Source organism: Salvelinus fontinalis, chromosome 13, assembly GCF_029448725.1.
Source record: "Salvelinus fontinalis isolate EN_2023a chromosome 13, ASM2944872v1, whole genome shotgun sequence".
Classification (NCBI taxonomy): Eukaryota; Metazoa; Chordata; class Actinopteri; order Salmoniformes; family Salmonidae; genus Salvelinus; species Salvelinus fontinalis.
In genome coordinates, this window is record NC_074677.1 from 43,476,009 (window position 1) to 43,498,571 (window position 22,563).

Here is a 22,563-nt window from a genome sequence, read left to right on the forward strand (position 1 = left end):
AGTGTACATTCACCATTTACAGGTTGGGTTAACAATTCAAGCAAAGTAGTTTTGTCTTTTCATTGCTTGTGAGTCATAGATTTGCTGCCACCTAGGGGCTACTCCTGAGATCGCTGGGTATATAGGGTAGGTCAGATCTGGTTGTGAAAAATAAAATGCATTATTTATTTTTCCATTAAAAAAAATGTATATGTCTGCACAGCCGTGTTGTTAGTTTGGAATCTGTTTTGGAACATAATCTGCTCACCCCGCCTGCAAAAAAAATTATCCCTCATCAAAGAAAACAATGTAATGTGTCCCTTGATTAGATGGCTAAATGGGCTAGGTATGGGCCATCGCCTGCCTCCATCACGTATGGAAATTGTAGTCTCTCTCTGTAGACATTCACAGGAGACGGCATCACAGGAGGTTGGTGACACCTTAATTGTGGATGACTGGCTCGTGGTAATGGCTGGAGCAGCATCAGTGGAATGGTATCAAATACATCTAACACATGGTTTCCAAAATGTTTGATGCCATTCCATTTGCTCTGTTCCAGTCATTATTAGGAGCCGTCCTCCCCTCAGCAGCCTCCACTGGCCGGCATATTCCCTGGGCAATCTACACCGTCTCTGTCATTCTACCCCCACGCGAAAGAGAATCTTTGGGGTTCCTTTCTCAGTCACACATTTAGCCTAGTGTGGTAGTGGTACACATTTCTATGAGATTATTAACAAGGGCATCAGTCCTGTATTGGACAAAAATAGTATTCTAAGAAGATGTGGTTTATGAGATATTTTAGGAATAATTCTATAAGACTAAAATAAGAACAATAGTAATAGTTGACTTATCTGAAGGTATGAATTATTTTGAGAATCAATTGAAAGTTCTTGACCAGAACAACAAGACAAACACAATTTATTTACACAATCAACATTTAATAACACTAATCTAAATATTTACAAACATAATGAGAATGATCATGAAAAAGTTAGGAAATAGAATGAAAGACGAGAATTGAAGAGCTTGAGATCCTGAACATGACATTATGTTATTCTCAGTCTGTGATCAAAGTCTGTTGTGGCTTTTTGATTGTTCAGGCTGCATGTGAAGAACAAAGGAAGAAGATGTCCTGTCTTCTTGAGTTGGGGTTCCTCCTTCAGGTTGCTCCTTTGGTCCGGAGTTGGTGTCCTTATGCATGTTGCTTTTCTCTGTTGGCTCCTTGCTTGAGTTGCAGAGGCTGTGCTCTAATAGTCTTCTCCTTCTTTCCTTGAAGAAGGTTAGCTTAAGTGTGCCGTTCAGGCTACACTAGCTCTTTTAAGTCTCATCTTCTTCTGAGCCCGTTTAGTGCGTGGGCACTTCCGTCCCAATTTCAAGTACAATTCCCTAAAAAAGGTACTTAACCCCTAATTTATCAGTTACCAGTTCTGGCCATTAAAGGCAAAGACCAGGGCCTGTCGTCAGCTTGCTGGAGCTCTAGGTGCTTCTTCCTCCAGAGTTAAGAGAATGAGAGAAAGGGGAGCATTACTTTTCTAGTCCTGCCAGGTCACATGGTATCACACCTAGGCGTCTAGAGCCATTATTACGACCCATTGTCTTGGAGGTAGGGAAAGTATTTTGGGGAGGAAACCTAAAATTGGTCAATTCAACATAATGTTCGGTATTGTTAAACATACAGTATGACATTCAAACAACACATTACACTAGAGATGTGACAAATGATGAGTATCAGTGTGTTTTAAAAAATTAATTTATTTCAAATAAATTAAACATTTAAATGATCACATCATACTTTATAGGCTTCAAATAGAAAGGATCTAGCTCGCCCCTTCTTGCTGATTTGTTACCATTGGAAACGACAGGCTGTGGTCTAGCTTGGGTTAGTCAAAAAAAAATATGTTGTTATGGGTTCTTAACGCAAATTTGTTCCTTGTAAGGAGAGGGACCTATGTACCGTATTTATGATGCTACATCACACGGGCGAGGGGCGTGAGCTTTCAAAGTTTCCCTTTTCAATTGTTTATTATAGCGCCATGTGGGCAATTGGCATGGCATGAGACGGTGTGGCCCATGGCCCTTTACCATCCTACAATGTTGCACCAGCGTGGCTTACCGTCTCACAGGAATTTTAGTTGTCGTCACCAAATTGCTTGGATCCCTAAAAAACATATAGCTCCTTCAGAAAGTTTTCACATCCCTTGACTTTTTCCAAATTTTGTTGTGTTACAGCCTCAATTTAAAATGTATTATATTGAGATTATCTGCCACTGATCTACACACAATACCCTACAATGTCAATGTGGAATTTAGTTTTCAGCTTTAGATTTTATTTTGTTAAAAAAATTCTAAAATGTTTTGAGTCAATATGTATTCAACTCCTTTGTTATGGCAAACCTAAATACGTTCAGGAGTAAAAATTTACCCCACAGCCAACCGAATAGCGCAGTAGTCTAAGGCACTGCATCGCAGTGCTAGCTGTGCCACTAGAGATCCTGATTCGAGTCCAGGCTCTGTCGCAGCCGGCCGTGACCGGAGACCCATGGGGCTGCGCACAATTGGCCCAGCGTCGTCCGGGTTAGGGGAGGGTTTGGCCGGCAGGGATGTTCTTGTTCCATCACGCACTAGCGACTCCTGTGGCGGGCTGGGCACAATGCACGCTGACACTGTCGCCAGGTGTACGGTGTTTCCTCCGACACATTGGTGCGACTGGCTTCTGGATTAAGCGGGCTTTGTGTCAAGAAGCAGTGCGGCGCTCGACCTTCGCCTCTCCCGAGTCCGTAGGGGAGTTGCAGCGATGGGACAAGACTAACTACCAATTAGATACCACGAAATTCGGGAGAAAAATGGGTAATAAATTAAATTAACCCCCACAAATACAGATAATTGTAAGGTTCCTCAGTGCATCGCATGAAGGGTACCTATTGGGGGTCCTTTTTTTTTTAAAGCAGACACTGAATATCCCTTTAAGCATGGCAAAGTTAATAATTACACTTTGGATGGTGTATCAATACATCCAGTCACTACAAAGATACAGGCGTCCTTCCTAATTCAGTTGCTGGAGAGGAAAGAAACCTCTCAGGGATTTCACAATGAGGCCAATAGTGGTTTTAAAACTGTTACAGGCCCCCCAAGTGATGCATCGCAGTGCTAGAGACATCACTACAGACTATCTGGCTGTATCGTGATGCAACCGCCCGTGATCGGGAGTCCCATAGGACAGAGCACATTTGTCCCAGCGTCGTCCGGGATAGGGGAGGGTTTGGGCTTTACAAGTCGGCCATCATTGTAAATAAGAATTTGTTCTTAACGGACTTGCCTAGTTAAATAAAGGTTAAATAAATCAAATCAAATAAATAGAGTTTAATGGCTGTGATAGAAAACTGAGGATGAATCAATAACGTTGTAGTTACTCCACAATATTAACCTAAATGACAGAGTGAAAAGAAGGAAGTTTGTACAGAATAGAAATATTCCAAAACATGCATCCTGTTTGCAGGCGCTAAAGTAATATTTCCCAAAAAGGTGGCAAAGAAATTCACCTTTTGTCCTAAATACAAAGCATTATGTTTGGGGCAAATCCAACAAAACAGATCATTAAGTAGCACTCTTCATATTTTCAAGCATGGTGGGGGCTGCATCATGTTATGAATATGCTCGTCATCGGCAAGGACTAGGGATTTTATTTTTTCAATAAAAAGAAACGGAATAGAGCTAAGCGCAGGGAAAATCATTGAGGAAAACCTGGTTCATTCTGCTTTCCAACAGACACTGGGAAACAAATTCACCTTTCAGCAGGACAATAACCTAAAACACAAGGCTAAATATACACTGGAGTTGCTTACCAAGAAAACATTGAATGTTCCTGAGTGGCCTAGTTAGAGTTTAGACTTAAAACGGCTTGAAGATCTATGGCAACACTGGAAAATGTCTGTCTAGCAATGATCAACAACCAACTTCACAGCGCTTGAAGAGTTAAAAAGATAATAAATGGGCAAATATTGTACAATCCAGATGTGCAAAGCTCCTAAGAGACTTAACCCAAAAGACTCACAGCTGTAAATCACCACCAAAGGTGATCCTAACATGTATTGACTCAGGGGGTTGAATACTTATCTAATCAGGAGATAGTGTTTTATTTTTTATTAAGCTTTGAACAATTTTGAGTTTTTCCCCCACTTAAATCAATTTTAATCCCAATTTGTAGGGGCGTGAATACTTTCTGAAGGCACTGTATACTGTTATACATTGTCTTCAGACAAGCTGTAACTTTAATGTTTATGGGTTTCAACCAACAAAAAAAAGTGATGTTACCTCAGTGACAATTTCATATAGAAAACTTCATTATGTGTGTGACTTTACTTGGCAAACTGTACTATGTGATGATGATTATGGGAGTCTGTCTTAAAGAGTAGAGGTGGGGCAGAAGTAACAATAGTTCATTGTCTATTACTACTGAGCCACATTCCCTTACTATAACATCAACTATACTTTAGGGATACACAATACAAATTCTGAGAGGATGGCAAAATAATTGTCTTACAAAACGCATATGCCAATACTGTACAAGATAACTACTTGTATGTACATCTTTACACTACCCTATGTTCTGTGCGTGACGACGCATGTCCTGGAGGACTGTGACATCTTAAAAGCTCAACTTGAAATAAGGAGCAACAATCTTGCATTACAGGGGAGAATGTCATCATAACCATCTGACCATCTTTTTTATTACCTCAACCATGATAATTCCCTGATATGAATATTAAGAGGACTCAATCTGTATATCATTTACCATTCAACTATTAAAAGATATTTATGGCATATCCCCCATCAATAATTCTGACCCAGAGAATGTGTAACGTTAGTACTCAGGCGATTGAGGGATTTCAACTTGCCTAGTAGATACAAATTAAAAAAGGGTCTGAGCTGATCATTTAAAACAGTTTGCCTTTTTTTATAACAGTTTGCCTTGAAGATTTCCCTTTCTAAAAACGAAATACAAAACACAGACATAGGTATGCCTGCATTTGGTTTTTGTACAACTTACAATTTTGAACAACATTGTTAAAACATAACGTATAAGCCACTATATGAATGTCAACATTACCACCAACTTAAGACCGATGCGAGGGGTTCATATTTGTTCTTCAACTAAGTTCGTTATTTAAGATTACATTTACAACTAAGCAGGAAAGAAAGATAAAGTCGTGTCTCTACTAGGCCTACATAATGCAAACGACCAACCGTGACCCAATATTTTGGGGGGGGGGGAGACAGAAGGATAATCATGTGAATCAGAGAGCAAACAATACAAATACCAATCAAATTAACACCAGAAGAAGCTTTCAAGTGCTGTAAACAATCCAATAAAGTGCAACCAAGAAAATCATATTTTTAAATAAATTGATTTGGAAGAGGCCACACTCACTCTACCTACTGCCCCTTTAGCGTTGAATTGCAACATCTTCAAGTTTATTCCTACTTTCGTTATCCCCTTTAAATCCACCAGAGCAGCAGAGGCTACTTCTGAAAATAAATGGCTTTGATAATAAGCAAACAGTCCCTGGATCCATCTATCTGTCCCTGACGTGTGTGTTTCTCATCCAGATGAAAATGGGTCCTATCAGAGGTAAGAGATGCAGGATAGGTAACCACCAACCTGGGGTGTACGTGTACTGCCTGCAAAAACTGGATAAAAGTGGCAAATTTGGGTTCCTCATCTGATGGTGAACACAGAGGAAGAAACGGTGGGACAGGATGACCAATGCTAAGCATCCTCCAACCATTTCAAGCAGTCCTACGATCCTACCCAACCCAATACCATTGACCCAGAAAAGCCAGGGCGATTTCTGGGTCCACGGCAACAGTAGCCTACTTCTAAGTCTCAGGAAGGCGGTAGCAATGCCATTTAGCCATATCGCTACACCATTCAGTTGTCTGCTGTGCTCGGCCCTCCATTGGTGGCACTGGCTTTGTCCTTCGACTTCGACTTGAAGGAGAAGCGCTTGATGAGTCGTCGGGAGAAGCTGCCGGACTTCTTACGCACAATGGTGCCAGAGGCAGAAGAGGGAGAGACACTGGCCAGGTTGGAGAGGTCCTCGTGGGATTGGCTGAAGGTTGGGTCCTTCTTTCGGTGTCTTGTACGGAATAGTAGCTTGGTTCCGCTGCGGAGGAAGCCCACTAGAAGAGCGTAATAGAGACAGGAGTTACATCATGGTGTATAATGGTGATTTGGAAAATACAATATTGATATTACAGTTGACAAATACCGGAAATTTATATCAAAACATTTACATGTTCATTTACATCCATATCCAATTATCCTCATAAGATGATGCAAACCACAACACAATTTCCTCTTAACGTATTTTCTTGATTCTATAAAATGCTGTACATTTCCAGAGAGAAGTACTCAGGACAGCCAGAGTATCTCTCCATAGAGATGGAGTAGAATTGGTCTGAAGCAGGCCCAGCCAGGGCTCTGGCAGCCGTGTACCTTTATGGTCTTTGAGGCTGCGTGTCTCCAGGGCCCCAGTGGAGCCCGTTTCTGACTCCACGTCATCGACAGACGGCCGCTCAGACACATCCGAGGGCGTGGTCTCATCTGCTTCCTGATGTTGCCCCGCCCCGTAGTAGTTGGAGGCTCCTCCTCCCTGCAGGGCAGCATCCATGGCTGCAGCGTAGCCACAAGACAGGCCACAGTCGTCCTCCGAGATGGGGACCTGAGGTATTACATTCATTTAAATTCACACACAGGAGACAACAGACACTGAGGCCCAAATTACAGTACTCCTATTTGAGCCTAATGCAACTAATGTTCTACATGATTACAAAACCTAAATGTAACAATATGTATATACAGTATGCACACAATATATGTATTCCTAGCTACTCCAGTACCAGACCCTTCAGCCCAGTGTGTTGTGAGAGCTAGCTGCTCTAGATTCTATTTCTATGGTTTGGACACCACTGTTTGTTTCTAACCTTTGACACGCCCGAGATGATGAGCGTGCTCCGTTTAGTGGGAGTCTTCTTGGACATCTTGCTGGCGTTTTCTGTCAGCTGTCTTATAGCCGTGTCAGCCACCGGGTCCAGCCCATTGGACAGGGGACTATCAGCTAGACACAAACAGTCACAAAACACTAGTCATACACAGTTGTTCCTCAATTAAAAGTTGAGGTTATGCCATAGCACATTTGCGGTAAACTGTGGCAGATCGTGGTAGACTGCGTCACACCATCGCAAGGGGGAGTTAGAATGCTGATTTGCTTTCTCTCCCTCTCCTCTCTCTTTTAAACAAACACACAAACTGAAATAGTGCAGTCAGATTTAACATGTTAAATTCATAAGCACGAATAAGAATAAATGGAGAATGCTTCTATTGTGACAATAAGATGTGGGCAGTAGACAAAAGAAAAACAGAAATCATTCTAAAATAACAAACGGGCTTTAATTACCACAGTGGGGAAAGAGTAATAGTTCTGGTCTACATAAAAGTGAGTTTCTTAAGGACTAGAATCATTCTTTCCTGATGTGAAGAAGAAACTGAATGAAAGAGTACAGGGAGGAAAAACTGACAGGCAAGTCGTCTGTATGGGCCTCATTTATGCACACTGTATTAGGCAATTACACTGAACAAAAATATAAAACGCACCATGTAAAGTGTTGGTCACATTTGTTTACACCAGTTAGTGAGCATTTCTACCAAGATAATCCATCCACCTGACAGGTGTGGCATATCAAGAAGCTGATTAAACAACATTACACAGGTGCACCTTGTACTGGGGGCAAATAAAGGTCACTCTACATTGTGCAGTTTTGTCACACAACACATTGCCACAGAGGTCTCAAGTTGAGGGAGCGTGCAGTTGACATGCTGACTGCAGGAATGTCCAACACAGCTGTTACCAGAGAATTGAATGTTCATTTCTCTACCATATGCTGCCTCCAACGTCGTTTTAGAGATTTTGGCAGTACGTCCACTCGGTCACACAACTGCTGACCATGTGTAACTATACCAGCCCAGGACCTCCACATCCAGCTTCTTCACCTGCGGGATCGTCTGAGACATGCCACCTGGACAGCTGATGAATCTGTGGGTTTGCACAACCGAAGAATTTCTGCAAAACTGTCAGAAATCGTCTCAGGGAAGCTCATCTGCATGCTCATCGTCCTCACCATGGTCTAGAGCTGACTGCAGTTGGCCGTCGTGATCGACTTCCGCGAGAAAATGCTCACCTTTGATGGCAACTGGCACGCTGGAGAAGTGTGCTCTTCACGGATGAATACCGGTTTCAACTGTACCGGACAAGCGGTTTGCTGATGGCAACATTGTGAACAGAGTGCCGCATGGTGGCGGTGGGGTTATGGTATGGGCAGGCATAAGCTATGGACATTGAACACAATTGCATTTTATCTATGAGATACCGTGACGAGATCCTAAGACCCATTGCCGTGCCATTCATCTGCCACCATCTTCTAATGTTTAAGCATGATAATGTCTCAATGATTTGTACACAATTCCTGGAAGCTGAAAATGTCCCAATTCTTCCATGGCCTGAATACTGTGACAACCCTCCCACTCTGTCTGCCGAATTCGTTCTCTTTGCTCTTGTTTTCCTTAACAGGGTGTCGGTTGGCGGAGCTGGGAGGGTCGTGAGTGACATGGGACACACCTGGGCCCGGGTGTGTCCTGGGATAAACACACCTCTTCCCCGTTCATTGAGGAGACTCTCCATGCAGACACACTGTTAGATTTTGGTTGTGGCATTTTTGTGGCCGTTTTGTTTGCTTGCTTTGGCACCTTTCAACACCCCTCATTATCACATTTATGCACGCAACCACTCACGTACACTACTGATTACTGACTACACACACACACCATTGTTAATAGTATTTACGTTACTTCCGTTAATAAATATATTTTTGTTATTCCTAATCTCCACGTTGTCTCCTCTTGTTACGGACTTCAAGCCGGTTCGTGACAATACTCACCAGACATGTCACCCATTGAGCATGTTTGGGATGCTCTGGATCAACGTGTACGACAGCGTGTTCCAGTTCCCGTTAATATCTATCAACTTCGCACAGCCATTGAAGAGGAGTGGGACAACATTCCACAGGCCACAATCAACATTGTGATCAACTCTATGCAAAGGAGATGTGTGGCGCTGCATGAGGCAAATGTTAGTTATACCAGATATTGACTGGTTTTCTGATCCATGCCCCTACTTTTAAAAAATGGTATCTTTGACCAACAGCTTTATATCTGTATTCCCAGTCATGTGAAATTCATAGATTAGGGCCTAATTGATTTATTTCAATAGACTGATTTGCTTATATGAACTGTAACTCAAATCTTTGAAATTGTTTATTTTTCAGTGTAATTTATTTGTTTAGGCTTGGCCTATTTAGTAGGCTATTTTGGAGCATAAAGCTAACTTTGTCGTTGGTTCCCTTTATTCCTGGCCATCTTGAAGATGTCGAGTGTAGCACAAGTAAGGTAGAACTGCACACTCTGCACCATCTATTGCTTCAGGTTCAAGCCATCTTGCTTGTTTCCACCCCAGTCGCATAATGAAAAGGTTGACACGAATTGCAAGTAGCCTAACACTCAGCCAGGCGAACCCAAACAGTATTATTGTTTTTCACACTTTACATTAGTGTGAAAAATCATTTGGCACATGACATTCAGGGCTGCCCGCTTCCCCGGCAACATCGGCAGAGCTTACCGGGCCAGTTAATCAAGCTTTCATATGGCCCGCTTGGGGCAGTACATTTTCAAACTCCAAAACCGAAAGAAAAAATACACTACCGTTAAAAAGTTTGGGGTCACTTAGAAATGTCCTTGTTTTTGAAAGAAAATCTAATTTTTTGTTCAATAAACCGTCAAATTGATCAGAAATACAGTGTAGACATTGTTAATGTTGTAAATTACTATTGTAGCTGAAAACAGCTGATTTTTTATAGAATATCTACAGAGGCCCATTATCAGCAACCATCACTCCAGTGTTCCAATGGCAGATTGTGTTAGCTAATCCAAGTTTATCATTTTAAAAGGCTAATTAATCACTAGAAAACCCTTTTGCAATTATGTTAGCACAGCTGATTGTGCTGATTGAAGAAGCTAAATAAATGGCCTTTAGACTAGTTGAGTATCTGGAGCATCAGCATTTGTGGGTTCGATTACAGGCTCAAAATGGCCAGAAACAAATAACTTTCTTCTGAAACGTGTCAGTCTATTCTTGTTCTGAGAAATGAATGCTATACCATGTGAGAAATTGACAAGAAACTGAAGATCTCGTACAAAGCTGTGTACTACTCCCTTCACAGAACAGCCAAACTGGCTCTAACCAGAATAGAAAGAGGGGTGGGAGGCTCTGGTACAAAAGTGAGTAAGAGGACAAGCACATTAGAAAGTCTAGTTTGAGAAACCGACAAGTCCTCAACTGGCAGCTTCATTAAATAGTTCCTGAAAAACACCAGTCTCAACATCAACGGTGAAGAGGCGACTCTTCACTTTTGACGTTGAGACTGGTGTTTTTCAGGTACTATTTAATGAAGCTGCCAAGTTCTTCAGTGTCCACATCACTATGGATCTATCCTGGTCCAAACACACCAACACAGTTGTAAAGAGGGCACGACAACGCCTCTTCCCACTCAGGAGGCTGAAAAGATTTGGAATGGGCCCTCAGATCCTCAAATAGCTCTACAGCTGCACCCTTTTAGCATCTTGACTGGCTGCATCACCGCTTGGTTTGGCAACTGCTTGGCATCCGACCACAAATCGCTACAGAGGGTAGTGCGTACGGCCCAGTACATCACTGGGGCCAAGCTCTCTGCCATCCAGGACCTCTATACCAGTCAGAGGACCTCAACCCAATTGAGATGGTTTGGGATGAGTAGGACCGTAGACTGAAGGAAAATCAGCCAACAAGTAATCAGCATATGTGGAAACTCTTTCAAGACTGTTGGAAAAGCATTCCTCATGAAGCTGGTTGAGAGAATGCCAAGAGTGTGCAAAGCTGTCATCAAGACAAAGAGTGGCTACTTTGAAGAATCTAAAATATATTTTGATTTGTTCAACAACTTTTTGGTTACTACATGATTCCATATGGGCTATTTCATAGTTTTGATGTCTTCACTATTATTCTAAAATCTAGAAAATAGTAAAAAATAAATAAAGAAACTTTGAATGAGTAGGTTTGTCCAAACTTTAACTGGCACTGTATATAAATCTTAACAGGATTATCTATTTGATTGCAATTTTAAATGGAATTGATGGAGTGAAAGACTGTGAGAAAGAGCTTGATAAAAAAAAGAAGCAACGATATTCAAGCTGCTTTAAAGCTGTTTTTATCTTTACTATAAAAAAAATAAGGTGACAGATGGAGATGTGTAAATTTGACACACATTCAATATTTATATTACTGTAGAATAAGCTATGCTGCAGCAAATGTAGGCCTACCCGTCACAATATATATTTTTTTTACCATGATGAGATTATAGATCTATATGCAATGTGAACTGCGCTCCATACTGAGATGAGCTGTCTGTCCCCACACTGAGCGTTGATGACTGATCATGCAGATAGGCCGTCGAAAAGCCAGTTTAAGACATCGCATAATTTAACAGTTCCATTTTACGTCATGTTGTTCATATAAATAATGCATTACAATTTACTGGTTTCTTGCAGTTATTTATTCCTGGAAAAAGGAGTGGGTGTGGGTGGTAAATCTTGGTCAATCTCAGTAACCTGGTTCCCGCTTTTCAACCTTTGTCTCCATGCACATACACACACATACACTTAGGTTGGAGTCATTAAAGCTCGTTTTTTAACCACTCCACAAATTTCTTGTTAACAAACTATAGTTTTGGCAAGTCGGTTAGGACATATACTTGGTGCATGACACAAGTAATTTTTCCAACAATTGTTTACAGACAGATTATTTCACTGTATCACAATTCCAGTGGGTCAGAAGTTTACATACACTAAGTTGACTGTGCCTTTAAATAGCTTGGAAAATTCCAGAAAATGATGTCATGGCTTTAGAAGCTTCTGATAGGCTAATTGACACAATTTGAGTCAATTGGAGGTGGATCTGTGAATGTATTTCAAGGCCCATCTTCAAACACAGTGCCTCTTTGCTTGACATCATGGGAAAATCAAAAGAAATCAGCCAAGACCTCCAAAAATGTTTTTGTAGACCTCCACAAGTCTGGTTCATCCTTGGGAGCAATTTCCAAATGCCTGAAGGTACCACGTTCATCTGTACAAACAATAGTACACAAGTATAAACACCATGGGACCACGCAGCCGTCATACCGCTCAGGAAGGAGACGCGTTCTGTCTCCTAGAGATGAATGTACTTTTGTGCGAAAAGTGCAAATCAATCCCAGAACAACAGCAAAGCACCTTGTGAAGATGGAGGAAACAGGTACAAAAGTATCTATATCCACGAGTCCTATATAAACATAACCTGAAAGGCCGCTCAGCAAGTTAGAAGCCACTGCTCCAAAACCGCCATAAAAAAGCAAGACCACTGTTTGGCCATAATGACCATCCATTATGTTTGGAGGAAAAGGGGGGATGCTTGCAAGCCAAAGAACACCATCCCAACTGTGAAGCACAGGGGTGGCAGCATCATGTTGTGGGGGTGCTTTTCTCCAGGAAGGACTGGTGCACTTCACAAAATAGATGGCATCATGAGGTAGGAAAATTATGTGGATATATTGAAGCAACATCTCAAGACATCAGTCAGGAAATTAAAGCTTGGTCGCAAATGGGTCTTCCAAATGGACAATGACCCCAAGCATACTTCCAAAGTTGTGCCAAAATGGCTTAAGGTCAACAAAGTCAAGGTATTGGAGTGGCCATCACAAAGCCTTGACCTCGTTCCTATAGAAAATGTGTGGGCAGAACTGAAAAAGCATGTACGAGCAAGGAGGCCTACAAACCTGACACAGTTACAACAGCTCTGTCAGTAGGAATGGGCCAAAATTCACCCAACTTATTGTGGGAAGCTTATGGAAGGCTACCCGAAACGTTTGACCCAAGTTAAACAATTTTAAGGCACTGCTACCAAATACTAATGGAGTGTATGTAAACTTCTGACCCACTGGGAATGTGATGAAATAAATAAAAGCTGAAATAAATAATTCTCTATTATTATTCCGACATTTCACATTCTTTAAAATAAAGTGGTCATCCTAACTGACCTAAGACAGGGAATTCTTACTATGATTAAATGTCAGGAATTGTGAAAAACAGTTTAAATGTATTTGGCTAAGGTGTTTGTAAACATCTGACTTACACTGTATATCAGTTTCAGTGAAGAGTTTGGTTTGTTCATTTAAAAACAGGGGTCGAATTGAGGGAGTATGTGAGGGTATTGTGGCTTTTGTTAAATAAAATGGATAAACAAATAGGCCTACCCCTTGTTAGCTTAAGATTAAAAATGTAATAAAATTGACCTAATTATATTTAGCAATCATTAACAATATTATATTCCGTAATGCTTTATTTTAGAAACAAATCACATTTTATTGGTCACATACACATGGTTAGCAGGTGTTAATGCGAGTGTAGCGAAATGCTTCTAGTTCCGACAGTGCAGTAATATCTAACAAGTAATCTAACAATTCCCCAACAACTACCTAAAACACACAAATCTAAAGGGGTGAATGAGAATATGTACATAAGTGTATGGATGAGCGATGGTCGTGCGACATAGGCACGGTGCAATAGATGGTATAAAATACAGTATATACATGTGATATGAGTAATGTACAATATGTAAAAAAATATTAGTGGCATTATTTGAAGTGCCATTGTTTAAAGTGACTAGTGATCAATTTATTAAAGTGGCCAGTGGACATTCAACAAATGTAGGCAGCAGACTCACTGAGTTAGTGATTGCTGTTTAGCAGTCTGATGGCCTTGAGATAGAAGCTGTTTTTCAGTCTCTCTGTCCCAGCTTTGATGCACCTGTACTGACCTCGCCTTCTGGATGGTAGCGGGGTGAACAGGCAGTGGCTCGGGTGGTTGTTGTCCTTGATTATCTTTTTGGCCTTCCTGTGACATCGGGTGCTGTAGGTGTCATGGAGGGCAGGTAGTTTGCCCCAGGTGATGCGTTGTGCAGACCGCACTACCTTCTGGAGAGCCCTGCGGTTGAGGGAGGAGCTGTTGCCGTACCAGGCTGTGATACAGCCCGACAGGATGCTCTCGATTGTGCATCTGTAAAAGTTTGTCAGGGTTTTGGGTGATAAGCCAAATTTCTTCAGCCTCTTGAGGCAGCGCCTCTTCACCACACTGTCTGTGTGGGTGAACCATTTCAGTTTGTCTGTGATGTATACGCTGAGGAACTTAAAACTTTCCACCTTCTCCACTGCTGTGCCTTTAATGTTGATAGGGGGGTGTTCCCTCTGCTGTTTCCTGAAGTCCACGATCAGCTCCTTTGTTTTGTTGACGTTGAGTGAGAGGTTGTTTTCCTGACACCACACTCCAAGTGCCCTCACCTCCTCCCTGTAGGCTGTCTCGTCATTGTTGGTAATCAAGCCCACTACTGTTGTGTTGTCTGCAAACTTGATGATTGAGTCGGAGGCGTGCATGGCCAGATGGGATAGGGCAGTGTGCAGTGTGATGGCGATTGCGTCGTCTGTGGACCTGCTGGGGCGGTATGCAAACTGAAGTGGATCTAGGGTGGCCGGTAAGGTGGAGGTGATATGATCCTTGACTAGTCTCTCAAAGCACTTCATGATGACAGAATTGAGTGCTACGGGGCGGTAGTCATTTAGTTCAGTTATCTTTGCCTTCTTGGGTACAGGAACAATGGTAGCCATCTTGAATCCACGTGGGGACAACAGACTGGGATAGGAAGCGACTGAATATGTTTGTAAACACACCAGCCAGCTGGTCTGCGCATGCTCTGAGGATGTGGTTAGGGATGCCGTCTGGGCCAGCAGCCTTGCGAGGGTTAACACGTTTAAATGTTTTACTCCCGTTGGCCACGGAGAAGGAGGGGGCGTGCGCAGTCCTTGTTAGCGGGCCGCGACGGTGGCACTGTATTATCCTCAAAGCGGGCAAAGTTTGTGTGGAAGCAAGACGTCGGTGTCCGTGACGTGGCTGATCTTTTTGTAGTCCGTGACTTCCTGTAGACCCTGCCACAAAAGTCTTGTGTCTGAGCCGTTGAATTGTGACTCCACCTTGTCCCTGTACCGGCATTTCCCTTGTTTGACTGCCTTGCAGAGGGAATAACTACACTGTTTATATTCAGCCATATTCCAGGACCTCTTTCCATGGTTAAATGCGATGGTTCGCGCTTTCAGTTTTGCTGCCTCAAGCTGTAAAATGCCGGGGAAAGACGTGACTGATTTCATATGGGATATCTTGGGTTTGTTTCTATGATATTCAGAGGCTGCACTACAACCATCTATAGGAGACAAAGAAATGACTTTGCTTGGGAAGTAGCCTAATGTGTGATTCTGTCACTACCATTTGACGTTAGACATTTCAACAGCATTCTAGTGCTAAATCAGTCAGGAGCAAGCCAGGTAGACAAGAAGGAATGAAAATTTATTATTTAGGCTATATTATTATTATTATTATTTCAAGGCTAGCCTGCCATTTAAGAAATCAATTGTGAAGGTTTTATTACATTTTATTCAGGCTGGCAGGAGCGCTCAGCATTTCATCAGCGCTCAGCACATCAACAACAGCATTTCAACAACATGCCTATACATTTAGCTGTATAAAATTTAAAAAATAATAATAATTACTTAGAATTAAATAATAATGAAATGTAAAATGCCTTTAGGCTATACAGTCAATCTCCAGTGCCTTTTTGAATTTACTTTTAGAAACAGGAGTTTGGCCAGTCTTTGGTTTGAGGATCATGTGGTGAGCTATGCATGCATAGTTTGTTCATCTAGCCTAGCAGCTGCTCTTATATTACCATGCCCTAGTCACAGTCGACACAAATCTTTTTTCACAAGTGCATATAGGCCTACCTGATGATATGCGGCTGATGTGTTAAACAATTAATGCCTTTTTCTTGAATTCATTTATGGTCAGATACTTCAGTTTTACCTGGTTCTGTTGTGCTCAATTTTAACAGTTGATAGACAACTTCAGCACTGTCCCAAACTTCCAAAATATTATATTTTCTAACAATACCCTGTATACAGTGCCTTGCAAAAATATTCATCCCCCCCCCTGGAATTTTTCCTATTTTGTTGCATTACAACCTGTAATTTAATTTAAATTGATTTTTATTTGGATTTCATGTAATGGACATACACAAAATAGTCCAAATTTGTGAAGTGAAATAACTAAATAAAAAAATAACTTGTTACACAAATTCTAAACAATTACAAACGGAAAAGTGGTGCGTGCATATGTATTCACCCCCTTTGCAATAAAGCATCTAAATAAGATCTGGTGCAAACAATTACCTTCAGAATTCACATAATTAGTTAAATAAAGTCTACCTGTGTGCAATCTAAGTGTCACATGAACTCAGTATATATATATATATACACACACCTGTTCTGAAAGTCCCCAGAGTCTGCAACACCACTAAGCAAGGGGCACCACCAAGCAAGCGGCACCATGAAGATCAAGGAGCTCTCCAAACAGGTCAGGGACAAAGTTGTGGAGAAGTACAGATCAGGGTTGGGTTATAAAAAAATATCAGAAATTTTGAACATCCCAAGAAGCACCATTAAATCCATTATTGAAAAAATGGAAAGAATATGGCACCACAACAAACCTGCCAAGAGAGGGCCGCCCACCAAAACTCACGGACTAGGCAAGGAGGGCATTAATCAGAGAGGCAACAAAGAGACCAAAGATAACCCTGAAGGAGCTGCAAAGCTCCACAGCGGAGATTGGAGTATTTGTCCATCGGACCACTTTAAGCCATACACTCCACAAAGCTGGGCTTTAGGAAGAGTGGCCAGAATTGTTTTGGGGTGTTCACCAAAAGGCATGTGGGAGACTCCCCAAACATATGGAAGAAGGTACTCTGGTTAGATAAGACTCAAATGTAGCTTTTTGGCCATCGAGTAATACGCTGTGTCGGTCGCAAACCCAACACCTCTCATCACCCCGAGAACACCATCGCCACAGTGAAGCATGGTGGTGGCAGCATCATGATGTGGGGATGTTTTTCCATCGGCATGGACTGGGAAACTGGTCAGAACTGAAGGATGGCGCTAAATACAGGGAAATTCTTGAGGGAAACCTGTTTCAGTCTTCCAGAGATTTGAGACTGGGACAGAGGTTCACCTTCCAGTCAGACAATGACCCTAAGCATACTGGTAAAGCAACACTTAAGTGGTTTAAGGGGAAACATTTAAATGTCTTGGAATGGCCTAGTCAAAGCCCAGACCTCAATCCAATTGAGAATCTGGGGTATGACTTAAAGATTGCTGTACACAAGCGGAACCCATCCAACTTGAAGGAGCTGGAGCAGTTTTGCCTTGAAGAATGGACAAAGATCCCAGTGGCTAGATGTGCCAAGCTTATAGAGACATACCCCAAGAGACTTGCAGCTGTAATTGCTGCAAAAGGCGGCTCTACAAACTATTGACTTTGACATCATTTTTTTGTCTCATTTCTTGTTTGGTTCACAATAAAAATTATTTTGCATCTTCAAAGTGGTAGGCATGTTGTATAAATCAAATGATACAACCCCCCAAAAAAAATCCATTTTAATTCCAGGTTGTAAGGCAACAAAACAGGAAAAATGCCACGGGGGGTGAATACTTTAGCAAGCCACTGTAGTAATCAAACGTCTCTGGTGCTGCAGCACATGCTCTGTTGTGGTTTTAAAAAATATGAAATATTCTGCCTGTCTCCGGTTATGTAAAATGATGCAGAATTGCATGAAATACGTTTATAAAAAGCCATTTTTATGATAGATTCATGCAGCGCTTTTATTATAATGGATATCATGTCACCCCTACCCTTGTCCACAGTGGTCTGTGAATCCACAACCTTCTGGCTACTTTGCTATGTAATGCTTACAAAATGAAGAACAGTTTCTAAAACTGCATATCTAAGGCTCTAGTCTATCAAAGTGCTATCCAATTTATGTTTGAATTATTACACTGACTCTAGGTCTATAACCTCTCACATAGTCTTAACATTAACTCCTGCAGAATTAAGCACTTCTTGCAGTAAAACAATACACAAATTGTACATTTTCACTCGGGAACAAGAGTGGAGAAATAGGATTTCTTTCTTTAAGCATTTAAGCTTGAGAGAAAATGGGAATGCGCAGTTGGGGACCGTCAGTGCTGTCTTTATCAGCATCATAAAAGCTGATAGTATTTCAACCACATAATATATGCAAACTGAAATCTCATCAGAAACATGTTGGATCGTTTTCACAGCTTTCTATTTCCTTACCACCGGTCAAAAAGAATCTTTAAATTCTTGGGGGGGCTGAGTTATTGCTAAACATCTTTGCACCACGAAAGAAACCGAGATGACAGAGAAGACTTTACTGATGTCAACTAGATTGAAGCATTCATTTGATCACTTATGAAATTATTCTGGTGAGCAAGGGTTGATTTAGTCTTCTAGGGCAACATATAATGACAGAAGAGAAGATGCATGTATCTAATTATAGACACGTGGACTAACAAATAGCTGACCAAAATGTTGGAAATTATAAGCAGAAACATATATAAATTAGGCAACAACAAAAAAAATACTGCACCCCTTGTCAAGAAACCTTTCTGTCGTCTCTAACTGTAGCCTACAGCACATTTTCTATATTTCAGGGTTAGGGTCGTGTGCGGGCCTCAGATTTTCACATTATCACATATAGTCGGGTGTTGCAGATGGGTTATTAGCAAATGCGGGGTGCGGGTGAACAAACAGCTGGCCCACGCACCACTAGTGCTCACCTCAGTATTTATTTAACTCAGGTGGGCGTAGATGTGCTCAAAGATGCCCTCTGGTGCCTTGAATGAGCATTAACGGCAATCGCTGTAATGCACCATAACGTGACCCAACCACTAAATGAGGACCCACTGGACGTATCATGTTGAAAAATACTAGAATAAATATCTGTGGAAGTAAGTGTGGAGGAGTGTGGAGCCATTAGCCTGGCCCCAGATCTGTTTGTGATAATAATGACGATGGATTTAACAATGACCATAGGAGTTGGCAAGACAGCACAAACAGATCTGAGACCAGGCTACGAAAAGATGGAGGAACATAACTCACTGCTTAGAGTAGGGCTGGAGCTGGTCCTGCTATGGCAGCCATCGGTGAGGAACATGGTCCCTTTCTCTGTCACCTCCACTTTGGACGGGGACCGCGAGGGAGAGTCACCTGAGTAAATGCAGAGACAGAGGATGTGAGGGTCAATAGAAGCAACAGAGCAGTGGTCACCAACTCGTCAATCTCCAACGCATTCCTAGTCGATCACCAAACATTTTGATAAAAACCCCATTGATAAAGCCTTGCGTTCCTATTTTTTTTTTTTTTTTGTTTCATGCTGTTTGCTGTAGGTGCACTTGATTCAGAAGCCCTAGCACCAGAAAAGGTTGGTGACCACTGCATTAAAGCATTGGTGTAAAGTACTTAAGTAAAAATACTTTAAAGTACTTCTTAAGTCGTTTTTTGGGGTATCTGTACTTTACTATTTATATTTTTGTTAACTTTTACTTCACTACATTCCTAAAGAAAATAATGTACTTTTTACTCCTTACATTTCCCCTGACACCCAAAAAGTGCTCATAAAATTTGGACAGGAAAATTGTTAAATTCACCCACTTATCAACTTATCAAAATTCACCCACTTCACCCACATCCCTACTGCCTTTGATCTGGTGGACTCACTAAATGTGTTGGAGTGTGTCCCTGGCTATTCGTCAATAAAAATAAAAATTTGTGCCGTCTGGTTCGCTTCATATATGGAATCTGAAATGGTTTATACTTTTACTTTTGATACTTAAGTATATTTTAGAAATTGTATTTAATTTTGATAGTTAAGTATATTTAAAACCAAATACTTTTAGACTTTTACTCAAGTAGTATTTTACTGGGTGACTTTCACTTTTACTTGAGTCATTTTCTATTGAGGCATCTTTACTTTTACTCAAGTATGACAATTGAGTACTTTTTCCACCACTGCAATAGAGTATAGTAAAATAAAGGATTGGCATGCAGGATGCAGGGTTACAATCCTCTTTTTTTCATAGAATCAGTATTATCAAGAAATCAATATCATATTTGTCATTATCATTAGCTACAGTCCACTCTCCGCCTCCTCCATATGCTAACTCACCCAGACCTACTGTACCTAGTTTTCCCAGTCTGGGTCGTGACTGTATGGTGGTGACGGTGGTGACGATTGTGCCGTCTGGCATGATGGTTCGGTCCACATCCACCTTCTTGGTCGGGGTGATGGAGGTGCGGAGGGGCGTGGTGCTGTGAGCTCCAAGGGAGTCCACTACCTCCAGGTACACCAGCTACAGGTGGAGAGGGACCCAGATTACCACAAATGTTATGGACTGTGTTGGAAGTATTGTTATGTACTATGTTTTACCCTCTAGGATTATCATGTGGAGTGCTCCACAATACATTCATATGATAAGAGAGAACACTCTCAAGTCACTGTTCTGTAATTGTATTTCTATGTCACCTATGTTGTAACACACCAACTAATTATCTACACACTTTGGAACAGCATTCCACCTGTCACATGCCATTCACCTCAAAGGTGACCGTAGCATTGGGTGCCAGGCCGTGCCCTGGGCTGACTGACAGCACATGCTGACCAGTAGGAGCTCTGCGGGTGAGGTCCAAGGGTAGCGAGGCAAAGCCAGACAAGAATTCTGCCAAAAGAGAAAGACTAAGCATAGAAATACAGAGAAGAAGACCACATCACAGTGTTTTGCTTACTTAGAGTATAACATGACATTTGAAAAATAGTTTGAATACATTCTTTATAGTATCGGAAATCCCAAACTAGGGCAACAGCCCTACTTCTGGGAGTCACAAAGGATTCTCTTGGACAAATCAAAAGTTCGGGCACAAGTTTTGGCTTATAATGCGGGCAGGAATTGCGCTCATGAAAAAGTCTTACCATAACCTGTAGGCAGACATACCAGAATGGGGTACGCGCAATTTTTATTTTATTTTTTATTTTACCGTTATTTTACCAGGTAAGTTGACTGAGAACACGTTCTCATTTGCAGCAACGACCTGGGGAATAGTTACAGGGGAGAGGAGGGGGATGAATGAGCCAATTGTAAACTGGGGATTATTAGGTGACCATGATGGTTTGAGGGCCAGATTGGGAATTTAGCCAGGACACCGGGGTTAACACCCCTACTCTTACGATAAGTGCCATGGGATCTTTAATGACCTCAGAGAGTCAGGACACCCGTTTAACGTCCCATCCGAAAGACGGCACCCTACACAGGGCAGTGTCCCCAATCACTGCCCTGGGGCATTGGGATATTTTTTTAGACCAGAGGAAAGAGTGCCTCCTACTGGCCCTCCAACACCACTTCCAGCAGCATCTGGTCTCCCATCCAGGGCCTGACCAGGACCAACCCTGCTTAGCTTCAGAAGCAAGCCAGTAGTGATATGCAGGGTGGTATGCTGCTGGCAATGCCGTTGGGTGTACGCCAAATAAAAATGTGATTCACATAACAAAAAATAAATTAAAAACAGGGCTATACATTTGGGTGAGGTTCTTTTCTCGCCTGAATAGCCTCGTTTCACTGCCCAAAATGAAATTAAACCATCCAGTGCTCAGCGAAATAACAACACAATGTCAAATACAGGTAGCCTAGTCAAATAATTAACATCCAATCACATTAACCGTTACTCTCTCGCGGGAAACCTTTACTCTTTCACAGACATTTAGAAACAAAACATGCCAATTTGAAGAAGAAAAAAAGCCACAGGAGTTTTTTAGCGAGAATTAAGATTGTCACACCCTGATCTGTTTCACCTGTCCTTGTGATTGTCTCCACCCCCTCCAGGTGTCACTAATTATCCCCGGTGTATATATCCCTGTGTTTCCTATCTCTCTGTGCCAGTTCGTCTTGTTTGCTAAGTCAACCAGCGATTTTCCTTGCTCTTATTTTTTCCCCCAGTCTCTTGGTTCTAGTCTTCCTGGTTTCGACCCTTGCCTGTCCTGACTCTGAACCCGCCTGCCTGACCACTCTGCCTGTTCTGTCTTCCATCCTGCCTATCCCCTTGTTCTGTTTGGACTCGGATCTGGTTATTGAACTCGTCTGTCCCCGACCTACCTTTTACGTACCTCTTGGATTAATAAATATCGGAGCTCAACCATCTGCTTCCTGTGTCTGCATTTGGGTCTCGCCTTGTGTCCTTATAAAGACGCAACAGATACCATTAATAAGAAGGGGCTAGAAGCGTCATATATGGTGAGCTACCAGTGGTTTGCGTCTTTAGCTACCAGTGGTTTGCGTCTTTCCTCTTCTGCAAACCACTGGAAACCAGGCCAACAGGAGAGGGTATTTTTTAAATACTGGACAGCTTTGTGACATCAAATGGACTTTTGTGGTCAAGATGTGTTGGTATCTATACTG

The 22,563-nt window shown here is 41.8% G+C and overlaps 1 protein-coding gene across 3 annotated transcripts in view; it reads right to left on the minus strand.

The window, feature by feature from the left end:
- Window positions 1–896: 896 nt before the first annotated feature.
- The window catches only part of c2cd2l (c2cd2 like), a 51,841-nt gene continuing 30,174 nt past the window's right edge, over window positions 897–22,563 (minus strand). For 2 of the 3 annotated variants that reach the window (XM_055942958.1, XM_055942959.1), the window contains exons 10-15: window positions 20,711–20,832; window positions 20,283–20,466; window positions 19,217–19,324; window positions 6,964–7,097; window positions 6,476–6,701; window positions 897–6,159 (exon numbers count right to left, since the gene is read on the minus strand). In XM_055942958.1, the coding sequence (XP_055798933.1) occupies window positions 5,909–6,159; window positions 6,476–6,701; window positions 6,964–7,097; window positions 19,217–19,324; window positions 20,283–20,466; window positions 20,711–20,832 (1,025 nt within the window). In that variant the 3' untranslated portion in view covers window positions 897–5,908. The remainder of the gene's footprint in view (window positions 6,160–6,475; window positions 6,702–6,963; window positions 7,098–19,216; window positions 19,325–20,282; window positions 20,467–20,710; window positions 20,833–22,563) is intronic. The other variant, XM_055942960.1, reaches the window with a different exon arrangement.